The sequence below is a fragment of the Amblyomma mixtum genome, chromosome 2, assembly GCF_055824585.1.
Source record: "Amblyomma mixtum isolate Tamu chromosome 2, ASM5582458v1, whole genome shotgun sequence".
Lineage (NCBI taxonomy): Eukaryota > Metazoa > Arthropoda > Arachnida > Ixodida > Ixodidae > Amblyomma > Amblyomma mixtum.
In genome coordinates this window covers 73,902,761-73,924,489 of record NC_143013.1, presented here as the reverse complement: position 1 = coordinate 73,924,489, position 21,729 = coordinate 73,902,761, and the positions used below count along the sequence as shown (strand labels likewise).

The 21,729-nt window shown below is 49.2% G+C and overlaps 1 protein-coding gene across 3 annotated transcripts in view; it reads left to right on the top strand.

Moving 5' to 3' along the window:
* The window catches only part of LOC149359750 (ubiquitin carboxyl-terminal hydrolase 15-like), a 48,166-nt gene extending 32,006 nt beyond the window's left edge, over positions 1-16,160 (top strand). For 2 of the 3 annotated variants that reach the window (XM_089571880.1, XM_089571879.1), the window contains exons 18-21: positions 6,297-6,559; positions 10,547-10,650; positions 11,798-11,886; positions 14,295-16,160. In XM_089571880.1, coding sequence (XP_089428006.1) covers positions 6,297-6,559; positions 10,547-10,650; positions 11,798-11,886; positions 14,295-14,435 — 597 coding nt within the window. In that variant the 3' untranslated portion in view covers positions 14,436-16,160. The remainder of the gene's footprint in view (positions 1-6,296; positions 6,560-10,546; positions 10,651-11,797; positions 11,887-14,294) is intronic. The other variant, XR_016288800.1, reaches the window with a different exon arrangement.
* Positions 16,161-21,729: the final 5,569 nt, after the last annotated feature.

The following is a 21,729-nucleotide window of genomic DNA, read 5'->3' as shown; positions in this document are numbered from 1 at the left end:
CGTCTCTGAACCTTTATGTGCTCCAGAACGGCATTTTGTATCGCCGAAACCTACGCTCCGATGGCCCTCCGCTCCTGCTCGTGATACCCCAACGTCTACGCTCTTCTGTCCTTGCAGAACTGCACAATCTACCGACAGCCGGTCACCTTGGCGTGTCCCGCACGTATGCTCGGGTGCGGCATCGCTTCTTTTGGCCTGGTCTCTATCGTTCCGTCAAGCGTTACGTGGCCGCTTGCGACCTGTGTCAACGTCGGAAAAGGCCCTCCACTCTGCCTGCCGGTCTTCTGCAACCCATCGACATACCTCCGGAACCTTTTCACCGTGTTGGCCTCGACCTTCTAGGCCCTTTTCCGACGTCCCTCTCCGGCAACAAGTGGATCGCTGTCGCAACTGATTATACGACTCGGTACGCCATCACACGTGCTTTGCCGTCCAGCTGCGCTACCGATGTTGCCGATTTTCTTCTGCAAGACGTCATCCTTCACCACGGCGCCCCTCGTCAACTGCTCACCGACCGCGGTCGTTATTTTCTATCCAGAGTAGTTCACGACATTCTTCGTTCGTGTGACACGCAGCACCAGCTCGCGACAGCTTACCACCCACAAACCAATGGGCTTACGGAAAGGTTCAACCGCACGCTCACCGACATGTTAGCCATGTACGTATCGCCAGACCACCGAGATTGGGACGCAGCCTTGCCCTATGTGACATTTGCATATAACTCTTCCCTTCATGACAGAACAGGCTATTCTCCTTTCTACCTTTTGTTTGGTAGACATCCCACCTTGCCTTTGGACACACTCATGCCGCCTTCTTCAGCCCCCACCACTGCTTACGCTCGGGACGCCATCTCCCAGGCCACGCAGGCGCGCCAAATAGCACGTAGTAGGCTCAAAGCCTCTCAAGTTTCCCAGAAGTCAGCCTACGACCGCCGTCACCAGGCCGTCGAATATACCCCAGGATCACTCGTCCTTCTCTGGACGCCCTCTCGCAGCGTCGGTCTCTCCGAGAAGCTTCTTTCGCACTACCGTGGCCCTTACCGTGTCGTGCGCCGTGTTACCGACGTGAACTATGAAATTGCTCCCCTTGAAACCTCGCCCTCGTCATCTGGCGCCACCACCGACATCGTCCACGTCTGTCGCCTTAAACCTTACCACGACGCTCATACGTCGCCGCCCTAACGCCGAGACGGCGTTTCAGCAGCCGGGGGTCCTGATGCGGGTAGACGACGACGACGACAAAGAGTGATGGCACGAGTGAGAAGAGTAGAAGACGACAACGAAGTTCGGACTGTGTTCTCGGTGCCGCTCGCAGCTGTTCTTGTCTATTTGTAAATATCTGTAAATATATTCTTTCCCGCAACAATAGCATCCAACGGAGTGGTCACCTGGCGACCGAAGACAAGCTGAAAGGGGGTCAGTCGGGTTGTTTCCTGCAGGGCGGTGTTGTATGCAAACGTTACGTACGGCAGAATGGCGTCCCAAGTTCGATGCTCGACGTCAACGTACATTGATAGCATGTCGGCTAGTGTGCGGTTGAATCGCTCTACCAACCCGTTTGTCTGCGGGTGATACGCCGTAGCACGTCGGTGGCTCGTGTGCGTCAGAGTCATCACGGACTGGGTTAAGCGGGCCGTGAAAGCAGTTCCCCGGTCAGTAACAACAACGGCGGGTGCTCCATGACGCAAGACAATGTTGTGGACGAAGAACTGCGCCACTTCAGCAGCAGTGCCTTTGGCAAGAGACGTGGTCTCAGCGTACCGTGTGAGGTAGTCAGTCGCAACGACTATCCAACGCTTTCCAGACGAAGACTTCGGAAATGGGCCAAGGAGGTCCATGCCCACTTGATGGAAAGGGGTCTTCGGTGGATCGACGGGGTGAAGAAATCCGGCCGGTTTCAATGGAGGAGTCTTCCGACGTTGGCATTCACGGCATGTTTTGACGTAGGCCCGCACCGATGGGAGTAACCTGGGCCAATAATACTTTTGTCTAATCCGCGCGAGTGTACGGCTGACTCCAAGGTGGCCGGCGGATGGTGCATCATGACAGGCACTCAAGATCTCAGACCGCAGCTGTGATGATACGACGAGTAGGAACACTTCTTCGCTGTTGGCAAAGTTGCCCTTGTAGAGAACACCAGACCGTAAAGTGAAGGTGTGAAGCCCTCGAAGAAAAACACGCGGAATGGGAGCTTCACTGCCTTCGAGGTAATCGATGAGCGGCGCCAACTCCGTGTCCGCCCTCTGAAGCTGCGCCATTTGGGTGGTACTAACAGAGCCCAGGAAAGGAAAATCATCGGTGGTTTCTTCGGTATTGATTGGGATAGGCGCGCGCGACAGACAATCCGCATCCTGATGCTTGCGGCCAGACTTGTAAACTACTGTTAAGTCGTATTCTTGCAAGCGTAAGCTCCATCTAGCCAAGCGTCCTGAGGGGTCTTTGAGGCTCGCCAGCCAGCATAAGGAGTGGTGGTCGCTTACCACACGGAAGGGTCGTCCGTAGAGGTACGGTCGGAACTTGCAGATGGCCCATATCACTGCAAGACATTCTTTCTCCATCGTAGAATAATTGGTCTCGGAGCGCGTAAGTGTCCGACTAGCATAACTGATGACCCGTTCTGCACCGTCTTGCCACTGGATCAGTACTGCACCAAGGCCAACATTGCTGGCGTCAGTGTGGATGTCCGTGGCAGCATGCTCGTCGAAATGGCCGAGTATCGGAGTGCTTTGCAGACGGCTGCGAAGCTCGACAAATGCAGCCTCTTCGTCGGTCCCCCACAGGAAGGGCGTGTCGTCACGGGTCAGTGCGTTCAGCGGTTCCGCGATTTTCGAGAAATCTTGAATAAACCGCCTATAATAGGAGCACAGGCCTAAAAACCGGCGAACGGCCTTCTTGTCAGTTGGGCGTGGAAAACCTGAGACGGCAGCAGTCTTGTCAGGGTCCGGGCGAACACCTTGTGCGCTGACAACGTGACCAAGAAAGCGAAGTTCCTCAAAGCCAAAATGGCATTTCTCGGCTTTGATGGTGAGTTGCGCGGATTTGAGCGCTTGTAGCACAATGCGCAACCGCTCCAAGTGTTGGTCAAAGGTGGGCGAAAATATAACGACATCGTCCAGGTACACCAGGCAGGACTGCCATTTCAAGCCGGAGAGGACAGTGTCCATCATGCGTTGGAAAGTTGCCGGGGCTGAGCACAGACCAAATGGGAGCACTTTGAACTCATAGAGGCCGTCAGGCGTCACGAAAGCCGTCTTCTCCCGGTCTCTCTCGTCCACTTCGATTTGCCAGTACCCGCTTTTAAGATCCAATGACGAGAAGTATCTGGCGTTCCGCAATCGGTCGAGCGCGTCATCTATCCTGGGCAGCGGGTAAACGTCCTTTTTGGTCACGCTGTTAAGTTTCCTGTAGTCCACGCAGAAACGCAGAGTATTGTCCTTCTTTTTGACAAGAACCACAGGCGATGCCCACGGACTGGTGGACGGCTGAATGACATCGTCTGCAAGCATCTCGGCAACCTGATTCTGAATGGCTTCTCTCTCCACCGGGGAAACACGATATGGGCGCTGGCAGACGGGTCGCGTAGTCTCGTCAGTGATGATACGATGCTTGGCGAGTGGAGTTCGGCCGACCTTCGAGCACGTAGCGAAACAGTCCGCAAATTCTGCCAAGAGGGCCGACAGAAGATCCCTCTGAACCGACGGCAAGGCAGGATTTATTCTGACTGACTGAAGAACGTGATGTGGGCCAGCATACTCCGGAGAGGGTCCTCCCACGGTGCACAAACCTGGAAGCTCAGCAACGTCGTGGAGGAAGGCAATAGTCATGCCTTTGGCCAGGTGCTGATATTCGTTGGCAAAGTTAGTCAGGAGGACGTGGGTGCGGCAGTCACGTAGTTGGACGAGACCTCTTGCAACGGCAAGTCCCCGCTTAAGCAGCAGTGGACTATGGCTGTCCGCTAGGCCCTCGTAGTCATGAAAGAGGTCGTTCCGCACGAGCACCAGAACACTGCACCGCGGCGGCACCGTGACGTCGTTCTCGACAATGCGCAGAGCGTTGCTGCAGGGATCGCGGGAGTCAAAGCGCGCCACGGCCTGTTTGGTCGAGAACGTGACACGTGCCTCCTGAAAGTCAATCACAGCGCCGTTCGACTGCAGGAAGTCGATCCCCAGAATCAAGTCTCTGGAACACTCGGAGAGTACGACAAATTCACCAACGTACGTAAAACCACTAATCCCAACTCTAGCCGTGCACTTGCCCATAGGGGAAATTAGGTGGCCACCAGCGGTGCGAATGGGGGTCCCCGTCCACGGTGTCAGAACCTTCTTAAGTTCTCCAGCGAAGGCACGGCTCATAACAGAGTAATCAGCACCGGTATCGAGCAGCGCGGTAATGTCAGTGCCATCAATTGTCACACGCAAATCGGATGCAGCGTATCTGATACTGTCGCTGCCTCTCTCTGTCCGGGTATCGTCGGCTCGAGGGTTCCGCGATGGAGGATCTTGACACGTCCCGACGTCAGCGGCCTTGCCTCCAGAGGTCGCTGGTGTTAGTTTTCCCGACGCGGACTCGGCGAGCTACGGCCAGCAGAGCTACTCTGGCGGCCAGGGCTGGAAGAGCGATAACGGAGAGGCGAAGGGGAACGGGACTCGCGCCTTCCAGAGTAGGCAGGGTTCTGGCGTGCCCAGAGATGCTGTGCAATCTCATGCGGTCGTTCGCCGTTCTGAGGGCAGGGTGCGTCGGGATGGAAACCGCGAAGGCCCACTTGGCGGTACGGACAGGCGCGGTAGAGGTGACCAGGCTCCCCACAGTGGTAGCAGAGAGGCCTGCAGTCCGGTGTACGCCACAAATCCGACTTGCGAGGGCGTGGCCCAGCTGTAGCAGATGCGGTTGCAGAATACGTGGCGATGTTACTCACGGAGATCGACGGGGTCACACCGTAGCCAGGCACACTTGCGTGACATGTGCCGATGTTGCTCACGCCAGGCGTTGGGGTAATGGGACCGTAGCCTGTCGTGCGACGTACAACAGATGCGTACGTGGGTCGGTCATCGAACCGGGATGGCGCTTCGGGGACAGGAGGTGCCTGCGCAGCCTGTCGCACCTCGTCCCTGACAACTTCGGACAGCGCTGCCAGCGGCGCAGGTGCAACCTGAGGCAGATGGATCCGTTGCAGTTCCTCCCGGACAACGGAGCGAATTAGTTCACGCAAGGTGTCTGCACTGCCGCCGAGACACGACGAAAAGCCTTCGGGCACCATGCAGTTGATGTCCCGGTTGTACTGGCGGGCCCGTTGTTGCAGCGTCGTCTCCATCGTGGTCGCCTCGGTTAGAAATTCCGCCACCGTGCGGGGTGGGCTGCGCACGAGGCCCGCGAACAGCTCCTGCTTAACCCCACGCATGAGATGGCGCAGCTTCTTCTCCTCTGTCATGTTGGGGTCGGCGCGCTTGAAAAGACGGGTCATGTCTTCGGTGTACATGCGCACGCTTTCGTTCGTGCGCTGATTTCGGGAGTGCAGCGCAGCTTCGGCCTTCTCCCGGCGGTCAGCGTTGGGGAACGTAGCCAGGAGACTCCGGCAAAACGTCTCCCAGGTGGGAAGTGTAGCCTCGTGGTTTTCAAACCACGTCCGAGCAGACTCTTCCAGGGCAAAGTAGACGTTATTCAGCTTGCGCTCGTCGCACCAGCCGTTGTAGCGTGCGACCCGCTCGAACGTCTCCAGCCAGTCCTCAGCGTCTTCGAACACGTCACCGTGAAAAGATGGCGGTGTTCGCGGTGGGTGGCAAAGGATCAGCGCCAGGGGCCTGGTGTCAGCGGCCATGGCAGTTGGACTCGACGGTAGAGGCTGGATCGGCGGCTGGGTCCTGGTGTCAGTGGCCATGTCAGTTGGACTCGGCGGTCGAGGCTGCGTCGTCCTTGTTGGCGGGGGAAGGGGCCCAAATTCAGGCGACTCTCCGCGGAGACGGCGGCTGGGTCGCTGGTGAACCGGTGTGAGGTCCGTAGTGACGCTGTACGGAGTTTGCAGGTCGGGAAGCGTACCCAGCACTGCTCCACCAAACTGTAGCGTGCAACGCCAAAAAGAACACCCGCGCAGAGACGAAAAACCTGCGGCGGTCCCCTAGTGGTTCGAGCGCGCGCGAGAGAGCCAACTAACTTCCTCTTCTAGCGCATGCGCTACTTCTGTCTCTTCTTCGAATGCATGTAGCAATATATATACTTGGTTCATGGATTTTGCCTTAGACTTGCCACTTGGTCTGGAAATTGTTTCGCTGTTGTTGTGACCCTCCCGATGACTGCGTGCAGGATGTTCTGGTTCACGAGTCGGTGCACCAGCGGACCGTCAAGCGCCAGCTGCAGCTACGGGAGTGCCTGGAGCTGTTCACGACGACGGAGAAGCTGGGGGCCGAGGATCCCTGGTTCTGCCCCAAGTGCCGGAGCCACAAGCAGGCCACCAAGAAGTTCGACCTCTGGAGCCTGCCCCGGGTGCTCATCATCCACCTCAAGCGCTTCTCCTACAACCGCTTCTGGCGCGACAAGATTGACACCCACATAGACTTCCCCATCACGTGAGTTCCACATGGCACTGCTGCACTGCAGGCTCTGTTGCCTTCCTTTGCACGCCGGGCAGTATACTCTGTGCAGTCAGACCTCTGTATTTCGAACACAGATGTTATGAATTGTTGGCTGTGTTGAGTTCTTTTAACAAACACATCCAATTCTTACTGAATACAGTATAACATCATTGATGCGTTTCCGATTTTACACGATTTCCCGGTTCTTAAGCTCAAATCATTAAAAAGGTCTTGTAGAGTTACACTTCCGGCTATTATGTTCCCGGATAACACCATTCCCGGGTACTACGTTTAAAATTTTGACAAACTGGGATCATATGATACGTTTATTGACCAACTGCACATGTGCAGTGGCTGGCACATGTGCAAAATGCAGTGGCTGGCATTCACCTACCGCGTGGTGGCTTTGCTGCAGCGCCTACTAGCAAGGAGGCGAAGCACCGTTATTCACAACAAAAATAAAAACGCCGCTCTTTCATTCGAGAGAGCCGTTTTTTGCTGGAATGCGACATGAAGAGGAGTGCTGGGGTACCTTCACACGGCTCAAAGACAAGGGGGCGAAGCATCTGTGAACTGCAGCGATGCGCTTACATACACCCAGCGTCGCGGTGGCTTCCCCGCAATACTTCGGTGCAAAGGGGCAAATGATCCGAAAACAAGGCAGTTTTGTCAACGGACCGTATGCGTTGCAAGGTGCCTTCCGCGCTTAAAGGGACAGTGAGGAGAGCTCTATTAATATTTCTTTATAGCAAAATCCAATAGTTTGGCATTTCATGGCTTTGTTGGCACTTGGCCGGCAGCGAAAGATGCATTTATTTCCAAGAAATTTGGATTCGAAGTTGAAAAGTTTTTCCCGCTGCTCTGATTCAAACTTGGGATTCTCTTATGACGACACAGGACTAAGTGACGTGAAACATGACATGCACATGACGTAAAGCAGACTCCGTAATTTCTGACGGCCAGCGGAGCGGCCTGGCAGCAGCCGAAAATAAAGCTACCGCCGGCCGCACGTTGAAGGCTATTGCTGGCGTCGCTACCGTTGCTTCGTTTACGTTTGCACCGGCGTTTTGCCAGCGTTACGATGGATCTCGTTCTCGAAGTCGTCAGCGAAATTCTCGCAAATAGACACCTTTAGCATACCGTGTACCTTGTTACCGTTAGCGGAATACCGGGAGCCCGCCTACCGCCGGTGAGCAGTCGCTGATTGGTCCCGATGCTGTAGGCGCGCGCGTAGCTGCCGGGTACGTGGCGCCATCTGGTGACGTCAAGGAGATTTGCGCATGCATTGGCTGCGCCTCAGTGATTCGTGGCTTCTCGTGTCTAGCAACACTGTTTTGTACTATGACGTCATCACGCTGGTATTTGCGAGTTTGGCCTGTGGCGGCGATACCTGTATTTTGGTTCTTGCTCTTTTCTACGTTACAAGAGCTTTGTTATCAGTATGAGTGGCGTTTTTGTAATCAGGAGCTGGTATTCTGTCGATACAAGCCAACTTCAATATCTCCTCAGTGTCCCTTTAAGACGGCATAAACCCAGACTAAATTCTGCGAGCACTCGAAAAGGATCTGTTCAGATCTTATGCCAAGAAATGCTAATCAACAACTTTGTGAAGGGAAATTGTCAATAAATATCTTTCTGCCTCATTCAGCACTTGCATTTTTCAAAATTAGGCGATTTGGATCGTGTTTTTTATGCAGTTTTTTGAAAACATATCGACGAGGTTTACTGTAAACCCCCCCACCCCCTCTACAGTATAATATACCTCCCCGCACCTCCACCAAATGTAACTGGTTTATTTGACAACACTTGGGTCAATGGTAGCAGCAGTGAAACGCAGTCTATCATCGGACAGGCTGAGCAGGATCTCACGCTGAGTGATGGCAGTGCGACTAGGGAATGACAGTCTTCTTCACATAGATAGCATGGTTTGCCATAAAACTGGGCTTGTGGGAGTGAATATATTTGATAATTTAGAATATTCGGTCATATAGTTGAGTATTCGATATTTGATTCAATCTCTGTGTTTGATATTCAAAATCTCGAAGTACTCGTCTCGAGCAAATGACATTTCTGGAACTCTTACGTAATGTTGATTCGGTTCAGCATATCTCCTCCGGGATGACACCGCAGTATGCATGCAACCAAAGCCCTGACTCTGCGCCATGTGCCTGCACTCCCACCCGTACGCCAGAGCAGCGTATGCTCACAGCAACAGACTCGAGCAGGCGGAAGCTAGCATTAGGCATACGGCGGTGGGTGCATCTTTTCAGCGCCTCACATAGGGCAGTGTTGGGCACATGGTGCGCATGCTTAGCAGGCATCATGAAATCGTCGCTTAAAAGTAACAGCTCCAATTAAGACCAGCAGTTAGGGGTCAGTCTCATAGATAGGTCTTGCTCATTACAAATACAACTGCTCTGCATGTAGCTCGACTTCCCCAATTTCCGAGGGCAATTGTTGCAGGATGTCTACACAGCTTCATTGCATTCTTTTTTCTCTTTTTCTTTTTTTTTTTTTTTCATGTAATGGCCTTGCTGTTCGAAAAATACACAATGTTGGTAATGCCTGTTGTGCTGTTCAACCTTTTATGTGCCAGAAGCATTCGAAATGTTCACTTCGAACCAAACAACCTTTATTCGCACATGCCTACATAAAACGGATGTATACCTAATTGCTGAACACGTGCACTGACATCGCACAGTACACGGGTCTAGAATTTCTCCTCCAATTTCTTTGGAGGAGAAATTCTAGAGGCCTGTGTACTGTGCGATGTCAGTGCACGTTAAAGAACCCCAGGTGGTCGATATTTCCGGAGCCCTTCACTACGGCGTCCCTCATAGCCTGAGTCGCTTTGGGACGTTGAACCCTATAAAACCAAACCAAACCAACCAAGCTGTGTTCGGTTGGATGGCAGGCAGTGTAGGCTTTGCCTTATTACAGAAGTGACTGGTTGTTTGCCAATCATAGCACCATGGTTTGCGTTTTAACTAGGCTTCCTATTTCACACTTGCCACTAGCGCCATGGAAGACATGGTGGCGTAAACAGTTGGTAGCCAGACGGTTGGCACCCATCGATAGTGCCTTGGAAGCAGTGATATGGCTAGTTCTAGCCTTCCAGTATCCATCTTGTGCTTGCTTGCATCAGCTGTCATGGATATGGTAAAAACGGTGGTAGCTTTTGCCACGTCCCATTTTCCGCATTACACCGCTTGAATGCAGGGAAGCCAACCTAACTGGTGTTTGGCGCTTCGTTTTTCGCGACCTCTGCAGTTTTCGCAAGTGGCTTCAAAGCAGCGCTGAAGTGTCGAAAGTAGCCGTACCCAGTTACTGTCCCTTCACAGACAAAAATTTTGCTGCTTCTAGAGAAGTTTTAGCTTTTAACAATTTTTTTACCTGTTAGACGAGTTTTGACTGTATATGTTGGTGTGTGTCACCCCATTTTTGTAAGTGTCCTTTGGAGGATTACTAGACTTTCTCCACTTACCATTGAAGAGTGCCTTCATGCTGCTTCATGTCATCTGTGCACTGTAGCTCCTGCTTTTTCTGCTATCTCTACTTCTAGTTTACTGTACGAAGACAAAGCACAAAAAAAATGGCATACTAGATGATACAGACAAAAAAGATGAACAAAGCATCGAATCTGCTCTAATCTCAGGTCAGCAACAGTGACTGACACTTTGCTGGTTGTCCTCGTGTGTGCACTATTTTGGTGCTGTCCTCTGAATGTGACTACCTCTGAACTTGCTAATTGTGCACCCCCTTTCAGTATTTTCATCTGTGGGGTGCTTTTTAAGAAGGTCAGTGCGGGTATTGAATTCCTCGCGTCTCTATTTTTGCATCATTACTTGAGGCTGGTTAGTTGTCAGCAAATCTGTTTGTACTGCAGTTGGCATTGTGTGCCTTTATGGCTGTGTGTTATGAACAGGGTAATGCACCTGTGAGGAAGACTGCTATGTGTATCCTGTATCCCTCCTCCTACAGGGACCTGTGCATGGATGACTACATAATCAACAGGAAACATGAACGAGCTGTGTACGACCTCATCGCAGTTGCCAACCACTATGGCGGCATGGGAGGTGGCCACTGTGAGTACCAGGGCATAAGGGAAGTGCGTGCCTGTATGCATTGTGTGTGTGTGTGCGTGTGCGTGAGAGAGAGCTGCTGCTGCACGTGCCTTACTCAAGAGAAAAGTAAAACATGACATAGGCTAGCTTGGGGAAAACCATAGAGTATGGCTCGTGGTGCCTGGAATCTCATTGCATGAAGTGAGCCGCGGGGTGATATGAGCAGTCTTTAACCTTGCATTTGAACCTCGTTACAAGAGACGCTGGGAATAAGAGACATTTTTCATACACTTTGTTGGCCGCCCTATCTCTCCCATCAAGTGGGCATAGAAGACATTTGGCAATAAAGGAGAAGCTATTTTGAGTTTTCATCAACAGTCTTGTTTATAACGCACATTAATTAAATTCAAGGAGTTCCCCAACTATGTGGTTTCGGCGCTATCGCTTGCAAACTGTGCTCACGTTTATGCTTGAGAGAGACTGCCAGCATGATCAATCTCATGGTATTAACAGCTGCGACTAATACAGAGTAGGCTAGCTAGCTGCACGACAGCAGTGAGGGTCTCCTCGTATGCAAGTGCTGCATACAGAGACAAAAAGTGCTTTCCAGTACATGTGTATTATAAAGGGGTCCAAGTCGCCACGGTGGTGGCCCATTGGTTATGTTGCTAGGCAGCTGACCCGAAAGACGCAGTTTCAGTTTGGGCCACAGCAGGCGCATTTCAACAGAGGCGAAATTCTCGAGACCCCGTGTACTGTGCGATGTCAGTGCACATTAGAACCCCAGGTGGTCGAAATTATCTGGAGCTCTCCACTACAGCATCCCTTATTGCCTGAGTCGCTTTGGGACGTTAAACCCCATAAAAGCATAAAACCGGAAAAGGGGTTCAATTGTGATCCCTCCAGCATTGCTTGCAAAGGCTACTTTTCGCAGGCTAAGGGAGGGAGTCATAAAAAGCAATTTATGCCCCATTATGTATCCTGCCTTGGAAGCATGATAGATTCTGCATGATCTATAAAATGTCATACCACAAAAAGTGCTGTTAGGAAAAAAGCAAAAAAAAAAGTTTTTTTTTGTGTGTGAATTCCTGTAAGAACTGTAGTGCTGTGCATGTGTGAGCTGGCATGGAATAACGACACAATGTGCTGCTGGTCTTGGTCTTTGCAGATACAGCATTTGCCAAGAACAAGGAGACTGGGCTGTGGTACCACTTTGATGACAACAGTGTTTCGCAAGCGTCAGAGGAGAATGTTGTGGTAAGGCATTTCTTTTTTGGCTATGCCGGCGAGTCAGATTCCCAGATGGTAGAGTAAAACCTCATTGATGTGTTGCCAGTTCATTTGCTCAAAATAGTGGACAGACAACTATTTTTTTTTTTTTCCCTGAAAAGACAATACCGGATAACTCTATTTTCCGGCTACCGCATTTAAAATACAGACAAATCCTGGTCGTATACTACGTTTAGGAGCCCACTGGACGCGTGGGCCAAACCTGGAGGCACGTGAGCTGAAAAGCTGGAATTGGCAGCAGTCACCCGCTACAGTGGTTTCTCTGCAGGGCCTTGGTGCAAATGGCCAAACATAAAAAAAAAAAACTAGGGGACACGCAGGCTCTGCCTTAATCAAGCTCTAACGTGATAGTGTTATTGGGTTAATGCCCATATATTGGAATTGGTCATTCTGTGCTTTATGTTTATAGATGGCTGGGAGTCCTCGTATCACCCCTGGCACAGTGGTGCAGCGGTTAAGTGATGCACCACTGCCCTGCGATCGCAGGTACTGCCACTGGTGGGGCTTGTGTGTCCCAGGTTGGTCTTCCTGTGCAGCCTCTTGTGGCCAGTCATTGATTCAACTGCCACCTGCCACGGTGCGCTGTTTGGTCACAACACTGTGGGCAGGGTGTGATGACATGCCATAAGGTTGTGTGACCTTGGCGGCCCACCTAGGTTGCAGGAGCAACCAGCCACTCCGGCTTCGAGGCTTCAAATGGTCACCAACACCAAACAGTTTTTTCCGACATGGGTTTACTAACGCTGTCACGTTGCGCTTACGTGCGAGCCGGCCGTTCCCACACGGATGTGACCTGAAGGGGAGGAACGCAACGGCTTCCTCTGAGTGCCTTAAGGCAAGGGTGAAGCATCTGAGAACTACTGAACGTGTCTGGGGAACGTGGAACAAGAACACTGTCAGTCAGTTGCATGGCTGCTTTCCCGCAACGGATTCGTGCAATGGGCGAAACATCCATAAACGCGGAAGACGCCGCCAATTTTGTCTTGGCCATAAAAGGACTGCATGTGTTGCAAAGTTTCTTCCCCTCCAAGAACAACACAAATGCTGAGTGTATTCTGTGACCACTAGAAAAGGAGCTGCTCAGACCCTGTGCCTAGAAATGGTAATCAAGATTTTTTGGAAGGTTATATGTTTTCCCGCTTTTTTTTTTTACGTATCAACAAGGTTTTATGAGGTTGATGTGAAAACACAGTCCATTCAGTGTGAAGAGTGATGTTCTGCTGCAGTTGTTGGGGGGGACTTCATCTGACCTTGTGGCATTGTCTCTGCAGAATTATGCATTTGGGCTCTGGTGTCAGCAGAGGGTGCACTGTAAACCGCAACAGTGACCACATGTGCTGTTTCTCTTTATGGTCTCCGCTGCCTGCACGAGTGCTGTATTGTGTATTGCTTTCACTGATTACTGTAAAAGGCAACGGTGGGAGCCACTTGCGTGATTATGAGTGGAACGCTAGCTGAAATGTTACATTTCCACTTGGCCGAAATGTTTGAATGAAAGTGAACAAAACCAGTGATATAACAAAGTTGCTGGCTACAGGTAGGAGATTGTTAAGCTAACTAATCCAGCTGTTCTTTGCTAAGAGTAAGTAGCATTGTGCTTAGGGAGACTTCTTTGTTTGTTGCCTTTGGGTGAGGTGAATGAGTTGTAGATGCTAGTTTTGTAGGCAAGTCAATGCAGGGTGGTTCAATTTGTGAAGTATGTGGTGGGGGCTTTACAGGCACAGTTAATGTCCTGTGAACAGCAGTGTTTTCAGTCATTTTTGTCAATCAGTCGGGCTGAATATAGGCATATACAAAGAGATATGTCCAAAGAAACTAGGATGCTTGAGATGAAGTACAGTGCTATGGCATTTCTTTTGGTAACTGCTGGAGGGGGGTGGTACAGACTTTACCTTCTGCGTCCCCTCAACGAGCACAGCTTGGCCCCCCGGGGATGGATATTGGGTATAGGGGATGTTATTGGATCACAAGCATGGGGGTGCCAAGCAGGGCGCTGATGGAGTCTCAGCATTGATGACAGCCCCATCTCAGCTGCTCAGACCCTGTGCCTAGGGATGCTAATAAATGGCTTTGATCTCATGCATGCTGCTAGAACAAGCATCGTGTCAGTTCCCCCTCTCACCTGCTCTCGAAGGCATTTTTTTGCACGAGGGGGCTTTACAAGGATGCATTACGAACAGTAGGCATGCAAATGCAAGAATGACTGCACCGTAGCCTTTGAAGCACAGTTGCACAAGAGGCAACAGAAAGTCACTTAGAGCTCAGCAGTGCAGTTCATTCTACATGTCTTTGGTATTCTGTGGGACAGGGGTGTTGGCATTGCACGTCTTGAGATGTACACTCATTGCTGCTCATGCTGTGACCTCTTGTTGCAGTCCAAGGCAGCGTACGTGTTGTTCTACGCCCGGCGCGAAGCCACCGAGTGGAAGTCGTCACCCAGGAAGCTCAGCCCAGCGGCGGCGACCAGCCGGCAAAGCTGCTCCACGGCCGATGACGAGAACATGGACCTCAGTTAGGGCCGCGAGGAGCGGGAGCGGTGTGCCTCTGGCCAGTGGTGGTAGTCAGTGCCGCGCCACACCTTGTGTGAGAGAGACAGTGGGTGAGTGCACCGCCGGTGAATGGCCGCCTCCTCGCCTGGCACAGCGAAGATGTCCGCGAACTTGTGAACTCGGGTGGTCAACGCAAGCACACTGCTGAGGGCTCAGTGGGGCGGTGTGCACCAATTTCCAGGCTGGGGTGCTTCAGCGGGGGACTGCTTGGCAAGCCATCCTGGCCGAGAGTTAGTGTGTCCTGATGCACAGAGTCCGCTCTCCGTTGCCCCTCTTCAACTCTTGCTGCTGCATTCCTCCCCTCCCGACTGCTGCTGTTTGTGTGTTTTTTTTTTTTTTAATCGCTGCTTTGCAGAGTTGCCTAAGTGAAGCTAGGGGCAGTGTACATGCTTAGTGCTTCTCTTTTAATTTTCTCAAAGGCGAATATGCCTTTGCAGTCCGGCATTGGGCCATTGCTGCAGAGCACAGTTCACTGTAGGCTAGTTCTCCGTGACGTTTCATATCCCAGGTTTCGTTATCTGTTCCGCTCTGAGCGTGCAGAGGGCTTTTTCATCTAGTAAGAGTTGTGAAGGCCTTGCATGAAATTGGGTCTCCCCCCCTTTTTTTATATAGAAATTTGGTGAGAGCTTTATTTTTGTCTTCTTTTAGATTGTAAAAATTTTGGGTAGGTAACTAACTGGAATGGCCATTCCATACGTGAGGGTGGGCCACCGAAGCTTTGGGGTAGGTAACTAACTGGAATGGCCATTCCATACGTGAGGGTGGGCCACCGAAGCTTTGTTTTCATCCACTTGCTGACGCCAATTTCAGAAGCAGCGAAGGGAAAGGTGTGTCTGGTGATTCGTACAGAGCTATTTTTTTGCACGGCATGACTGGAGGATTGATGGTGGCAGTGTGTCAGACATTGCCCTGCTTCACAACTGGGGATACTGGAGTTGTGGCGACAAGGAGAAGGGGCATGACTTAACGTTTATAAAGCGCATGCGAACGTGCAGAGGTTGCGTTCTGAGCTTGCGGAAAGCACGGGTTGTGCTCTCTCGATTGAGGAAATGTGAGTGCCGCCTGTATTGAATGGAAGGTGGGAGGGATGATGTGATAAGAAAAAAGATTTGCTGCTCTAACTTTCAAGAGTATTGAATTGTTTTTAAGGTTTTTTTTTTTCTTAACGGCACCCTTGGTTGTGGATGTGAGTGCAGTTTGCGAGACAGCCGATTTTAAGAGATGATCTCGTAACATTGCTTTTTCTCAGTAACTTTTTTTTTCTTTGTAGCAGGGATTTGTGGCTGAACAGCCAGGCATAGTTAGCCTCCCGAAGTTACCATGAAAGCAGTGAGCTTTGCGTTGATTGAATTTTTCTCTAGGGTTATTTTTGCATTGATCAATTATGTAATTTATTTTGTAGTAATTTGATCAAGAGCTGAACAAGACGTGCATGATGCTTGCTGGCCTATGTGTCTTCTGTACATGCTGCTGTTTCTATCTTTTGTTGAGTTATGTAAATTTGGAAGCTTGTCTTTTTTTTTTCTGTTTTTTAGCTTGCTCCTCACTTCCAAAGACCGTTGCTGCAAACGACAGCACGTACTAGTGTGTCTGCAAGTTTCTGGCTACAAAAGGGAAGCTAGATTTTCCGAGTGCTGGTCGAGAATGTGATGCTGTCATTTTTACATGAAACAATAAAGGACCTTGCAGACACGTCTGGCTGCTCTAGTTACTGAATGCTGCTTTTTAAAGGGCCTGTGACCAAGCCTGCAATTTTACAGCGTGTTACAGGCCTTCCCCCAGTTTTATGGCAGCGTCAGTTCACCGTAATCGCCCTCTGCCTCAGTGGTCGCAGGTTTGACTGTTTTGAATGGAAAAAACATCTCTATCACCAATGTTGCTGAGCTGTTGGAGCACCTCGACAGCGATGGGATCCACCACTGCTGATGGCTGTGGTTGCCACAGTCTACCCACTCCTGTTACCCACGTGTATTCTTGTGGCATATTTTACAAGTGGTGGGCAGTTTCTGTGCTGTCTACGGTGTAGCAGGTCAGTAGGCTTTTACGCTGGATGTCACGCGAGGAAGACATCTCATTGTTGAAAGTTAGGTGAGCAGAGAAAGCTTATGTAGATGCTTAAGGGGGGGACCCTGGTCTTGAAAAAAAAATTTTTATTAATGAAGTCAGTTATAAAATTTACAGGCCACATGTATTTTTGTGCACTGATTCTAGATATGTCATTTAATTTCGTGTAAAGCAATTCCTTGAGCCCTTGTGCAATTTTTATGGAAGTATTTTGGGAAAAGTTTTTCAGAAAATTTGCTGCAGAAAACTCGCTGAAATGCATGCCATTGAGTTCTCTTGACACCAAGGAATGCAATAAGGGTAAAATTATCATCCTGGCTATCATAGAACTTGAGTTAGAGTTTTGAAGTTGTCGCTTCAGAAATGAGAAGAAAAGTGTGTATTCCTGTTTCTCAAATGGCAGCTTCAGTACCCTATAACTCAAGTTCTATGATAGCCAGGTTATTACATTCCTTGGTGTCAAAAGAACCCAATGGCATGCATTTCAGTGAGTTTCCTGCAGCAAATTTTCTTCAAAACTTCTCCCCAAATACTTGCATAAAAATTGCACAAGTGCTCAAGGAATTGTTTTACACGAAATTAAGTGACATATCTAAAATCGGCACACAAAAATACAGGTGGCCTGAAAATTTCATTACTATATCTAGATTAATAAAATTTTCTTTTCAAGACCAGGGTCCCCCCTTAAACGAATTGATGTATGACACCGGGTGTTTGCTTCTACAAGCCCATGTGACAATGGGAGGTTCTGCAGTGCTTTTGGAAATGGGGTGCTGCAATACAGACCACTTCCCCAAGACCAGTGATGAAAGCCAGCACCTTGGGTGCATCAGCCACGCCACTGTCATTATATACTAGCAAACTGCTGAGAAATTCAGTTTCTCCACCTTTTTGTTCAATTTTATTGCCTCTTTAAGGCAGATATTTTGGCTGGTTGGAACTGGTCATTTGAATTGATAATGCCTAGTGCCTAAGAAGACATGAAACAAAAAAACACGCATGCATACGTTGCTAGCGTCGGTCTATTGTGTATGTTTTTTTTCCTTTGTCTTCTCAAGCACCAGGCATTGGTGCCGCATGAAGCACAGAAAACAATGGACATGAGAGATTGGGTACACTAAATAACATTCCGAGCCTTCATCAGGGAGTATTTTCTGCAAGTGTGCTTTTGCTTAATGTGGCAGTACTATTTAGGTTTGCAACCTTACTCGTTCCAATTAATTAAATGGAAATTAAGGTGTAGAGCACCGAAGCTTGGCATATTTGCCTTTGACATCCTTGGTTCTAGTTTTACTTTGTACTGAAATGGATTTTAATTTTTTCCCGAGCATAAGCTTGCGCTGCACTGACAAACTGTCACTGGTACCTAATATTGGTTCATTTCTCCACATCATTTTACAGATACGGCAGCTGCTGAATTAAAGCACTGTTGCCACAACTTTGGTCTTAACCATATAGACAATGGCATCATTTGGTCTCTTACAATAGTGTCTCTTGCTAACCAATACGTGGACAACTGCACAGGAGACTGAGTTAGAGCACTGTCCACACTACACTTTTTTTCAACCAAGTCGGTGGCAACATTTGATCCTTTACAGTATTGAAGTTGTGTTGTTGACACAACTGTGCATGGTAAACTTTTGTTTGTGGTGTGGCAAAGTAAATTTCATGATGGTTATTTCCTGCTGCTTGTGCGGGCCTGTCGCTGTGTTTGAAGAAAGGCATGGTAGTCGCCTACTTGCATGACATGCACCATTCTCAAACAAAAAAAAACAGGCTCTCGAAGTATGTTTTTAAGTGACAGCGGTTCGAGGAACCTTCTTTCTGGTAAGCAATATGGCTTTCATAGTAAGTTTCATCAGAAAATTCCAGCCTTCACCTCCAGCCCAGACATGGGTGCAGCCTTTGTATGTGTGGGGTGGGGGAGTGATGGAGTGCAGTATGAGCAGTCATTGATGTTGCATGTCTTCACCCCATGAAAGGTCAAGAAGACTGGATGCTGCCCTCGTGTGTAGCTGCCTCACGAGTGGTACATCATGGTGGATGACAGTTTTGAGAGAGTAGCTTTGGTCGGAAATGGCTGTGACATTCAGCTGCCAAGCAAGAGTTTGCAGGTTCGATCCCGATGCAATGGCCGCAGTTCATTGGAGGTGTAAATGCAAGGTTTTGATGAATAGTAAACAACAGTAGGGATCAAATTATGTTAATTTTATGACCTCCTCTACTATAACATACCATACTGCACAGCCCATCTTTGGCACCTGAAAATCCGATAATCTTCATTTTGATGCTTTGTGCAAGAGGCAGGAAGTTGTTAAAAATTTTGACTTCCGGGGGATATCCTTTTATGATAGGTGCTGCTGAAGCATCCACTTGTCAAATGCTGTGCTATGCTGAATGAAAGTGCTGACAGCTGCCGAAGACGGCTTGTTAATGGGGTAGGTTGGTGCTGGCAATACACCAATGTTGAATTTGTAGGAAATAATCTTGTACAGGTGAACAAGGTCATTGGCATTCGAAATCATATTTGCTAGTGCTTATTTGGACTCAAGGGACAAAAGAACACATACGCGCAGGACAGATGCTAGTGTTCAGCTTCTGTTTATAGGAAAACATGGAATACGAGTCTTCTGCACGTTTTTTCCAATAAATGGCAGTTGAAGACTAGTGTCTGTCCCGTGCATACGTGTTCTTTTGTCCCTTGTGTCCAAATCAGTGCTAGCAAATATGGTTTCGAGTGCCTTCCAACTAGCCCAAATTTCCGCCTTAAAAAGCGTTTTCAGTCACGAGAACCATTCGTGATAAGAGCAATGCGAGGGTTGTGGCGGTGTAATCTGCCCACGGATACATATGTCAAAACAGTTTCGTACAGGAGTTGAATCATCATGTGCCATTGGACTGTAGGTAGATTCTCAGTCTGGTTTTTATGATTAAATGGTGCAAAGTAGTAAGAGAATATGTCTTCTTAAGGCAGGTAGTGACCACAGATCTGGATCATGAGAGGGAAATAACTAGAAGAATAAGAATGGGGTGGAGCGCATATGGCAGGTTCTCTCAGATCATGAATGGTAGTTTACCAATATCCCTCAAGAGAAAAGTATACAACAGCTGTATCTTACCGGTACTCACCTATGGGGCAGAAACGTGGAGGCTAACAAAGAGGGTTCAGCTTAGGTTAAGGACAACGCAGCGAGTTATGGAAAGAAAAATGATAGGTGTAACGTTAAGAGATAGGAAGAGGGCGGAGTCGGTGAGCGAACAAATGCGGGTTAATGATATCCTAGTTGAAATCAAGAGGAGGAAATGGGCTTGGGCAGGGCATGTAATGCGAAGGCAAGATAACTGCTGCTCCTTAACCCTTTGAGGGTCGAATTATTTTGAAGAAAACTTTCCCAGGTGGTCAAATTACTTTATTGCGAATCTTGAATCTACAAAATGTATATAATCGAGAATAAATAGTAAAAAAAAAAATTAGGAACAGTACTTTGGTGACAGCATCACTCACAACTGGCAAATGTCCAATAGAATTGAATAGCAACGGTGATAAGCAAGCTAAGAGCAGCACCAATAAAGATAGAAATCAACTTTCGCCACCTCTGCAAAACAGTGCCCACAAAGAGAAAACACGTTTCGCGCGACTCCGTTGCGATCCTGCGGCGGAATCGAAACCGCGTAGGCGCGTTGCCACAGAGGGCGAGAATACCTCACGAGCAACGGTGATAAGCAAGCTAAGAGCAGCGCCAATAAAGATAGAAATCAACTTCGGCAGCCCCTGCAAGATAGTGCTGACAAAAAGAAAACTCAAATTTCGCGCGACTCCGTTGCGATCACGCGGCGAAACCAAAACTACAAAAGGGGTGTTGCCGCAGTCTGTGCCGCCGCCCTAAAGCTAGACATAAGTTCTGCTTATCTCCGTAAGAAGGCAGCACAAAATTCAAACACTTCTTGTAAGTCCTAAGAGGTGGCAGCACCCCCCAGTGAGCACGCATTGTTCTTTTGGCGCAAAATTTCAAACGGAAGATCGAAACCGTACCCGTACGGCAAAGACCTTGCGGGACAGAAAACCGCCGCCGTACATATACGGCAAAAACCTTCAAAGGGTTAAAGGTAACGGAGTGGATTCCAAGAGAAGGCAAACGTAGCAGGGGTCGGCAGAAAGTTAGGTGGGCGGATGAGATTAGGAAATTTGCGGGAATTCGATGGCTGCAACTGGCGAAGGACAGGGTTAATTGGAGAATTGGAGAGACATGGGAGAGGCCTTTGCTCTGCAGTGGGTGTAGTCAGGCTGATGATGAATGATGATGGTGATGGTGCAAACTGTGCTTTGCTTCTAGGGTACTGGATGCAGTTGGTGTGCCAAAACTCTGAACATGTGGCAATTGAAGAACGCCTTTTTCACGTCGGCCCAGGTTTCAAGTTTTGTGCAATGTCTACCATAAGCAGTACCCACAGCGCTACTTGAAGGATCTCTGGGGCCAGCACTGCAAAATACAAGTACGGATTCACAGGCGGCATTGATTCTTGTACACGTTGCCTTGCTGTGCATCATTTCTTCTTTTTCTTGCTCCTCCTTGATACTGCATCCTCAAGTACAGCCCGCCTCTTTCAGTCCCAGAGAAAAACTGGACATTGCCATGGAAGCTCTCAATAGTCCTTGTCGCCCATTCCCCTTTTTGTCTCATAAAAATTGAGCTACAACTGCAGTCCCAAGCGCACCAGCTCCGCTGGTGGTTGTCAACCCTATGGCAAACAAGAGAAAATGGCTTGATTCAGAAAACCTGCATTTTGGCAGAAGCTGTTCATACTCTGGAAGTATGTTAGCCAACTGGCAGTTGAGAGCAGTCCAGTAACTTCATTTTTTCTTTTTTAATGCAGTTCTTGATTCTTCTTTTACTTAGCTACAATATTTGAGAAAAGCTTCTTTTTTTAAAGTGTTAAACAACTACAGTGCAGTGCAGCGTTAGGAAATTGCTGTATTACTCATGTAATGAACTCCCCCCCCTCCCCCTTTTCTTTTCACAAAAGTCAACATCACTTTGGGAAGAAAGTTTGTTACGCGGGGGAAAAAAAAAGTTGGGCAGAAATTTCATATCATACATCCGTCTGTCTATCCGTACATCCACCCATCATCAAAACCACACAGCCGGCAATCTGCGTCCCTGCATATCTCATGTTCATCTGTCACTGGTATTGAGCA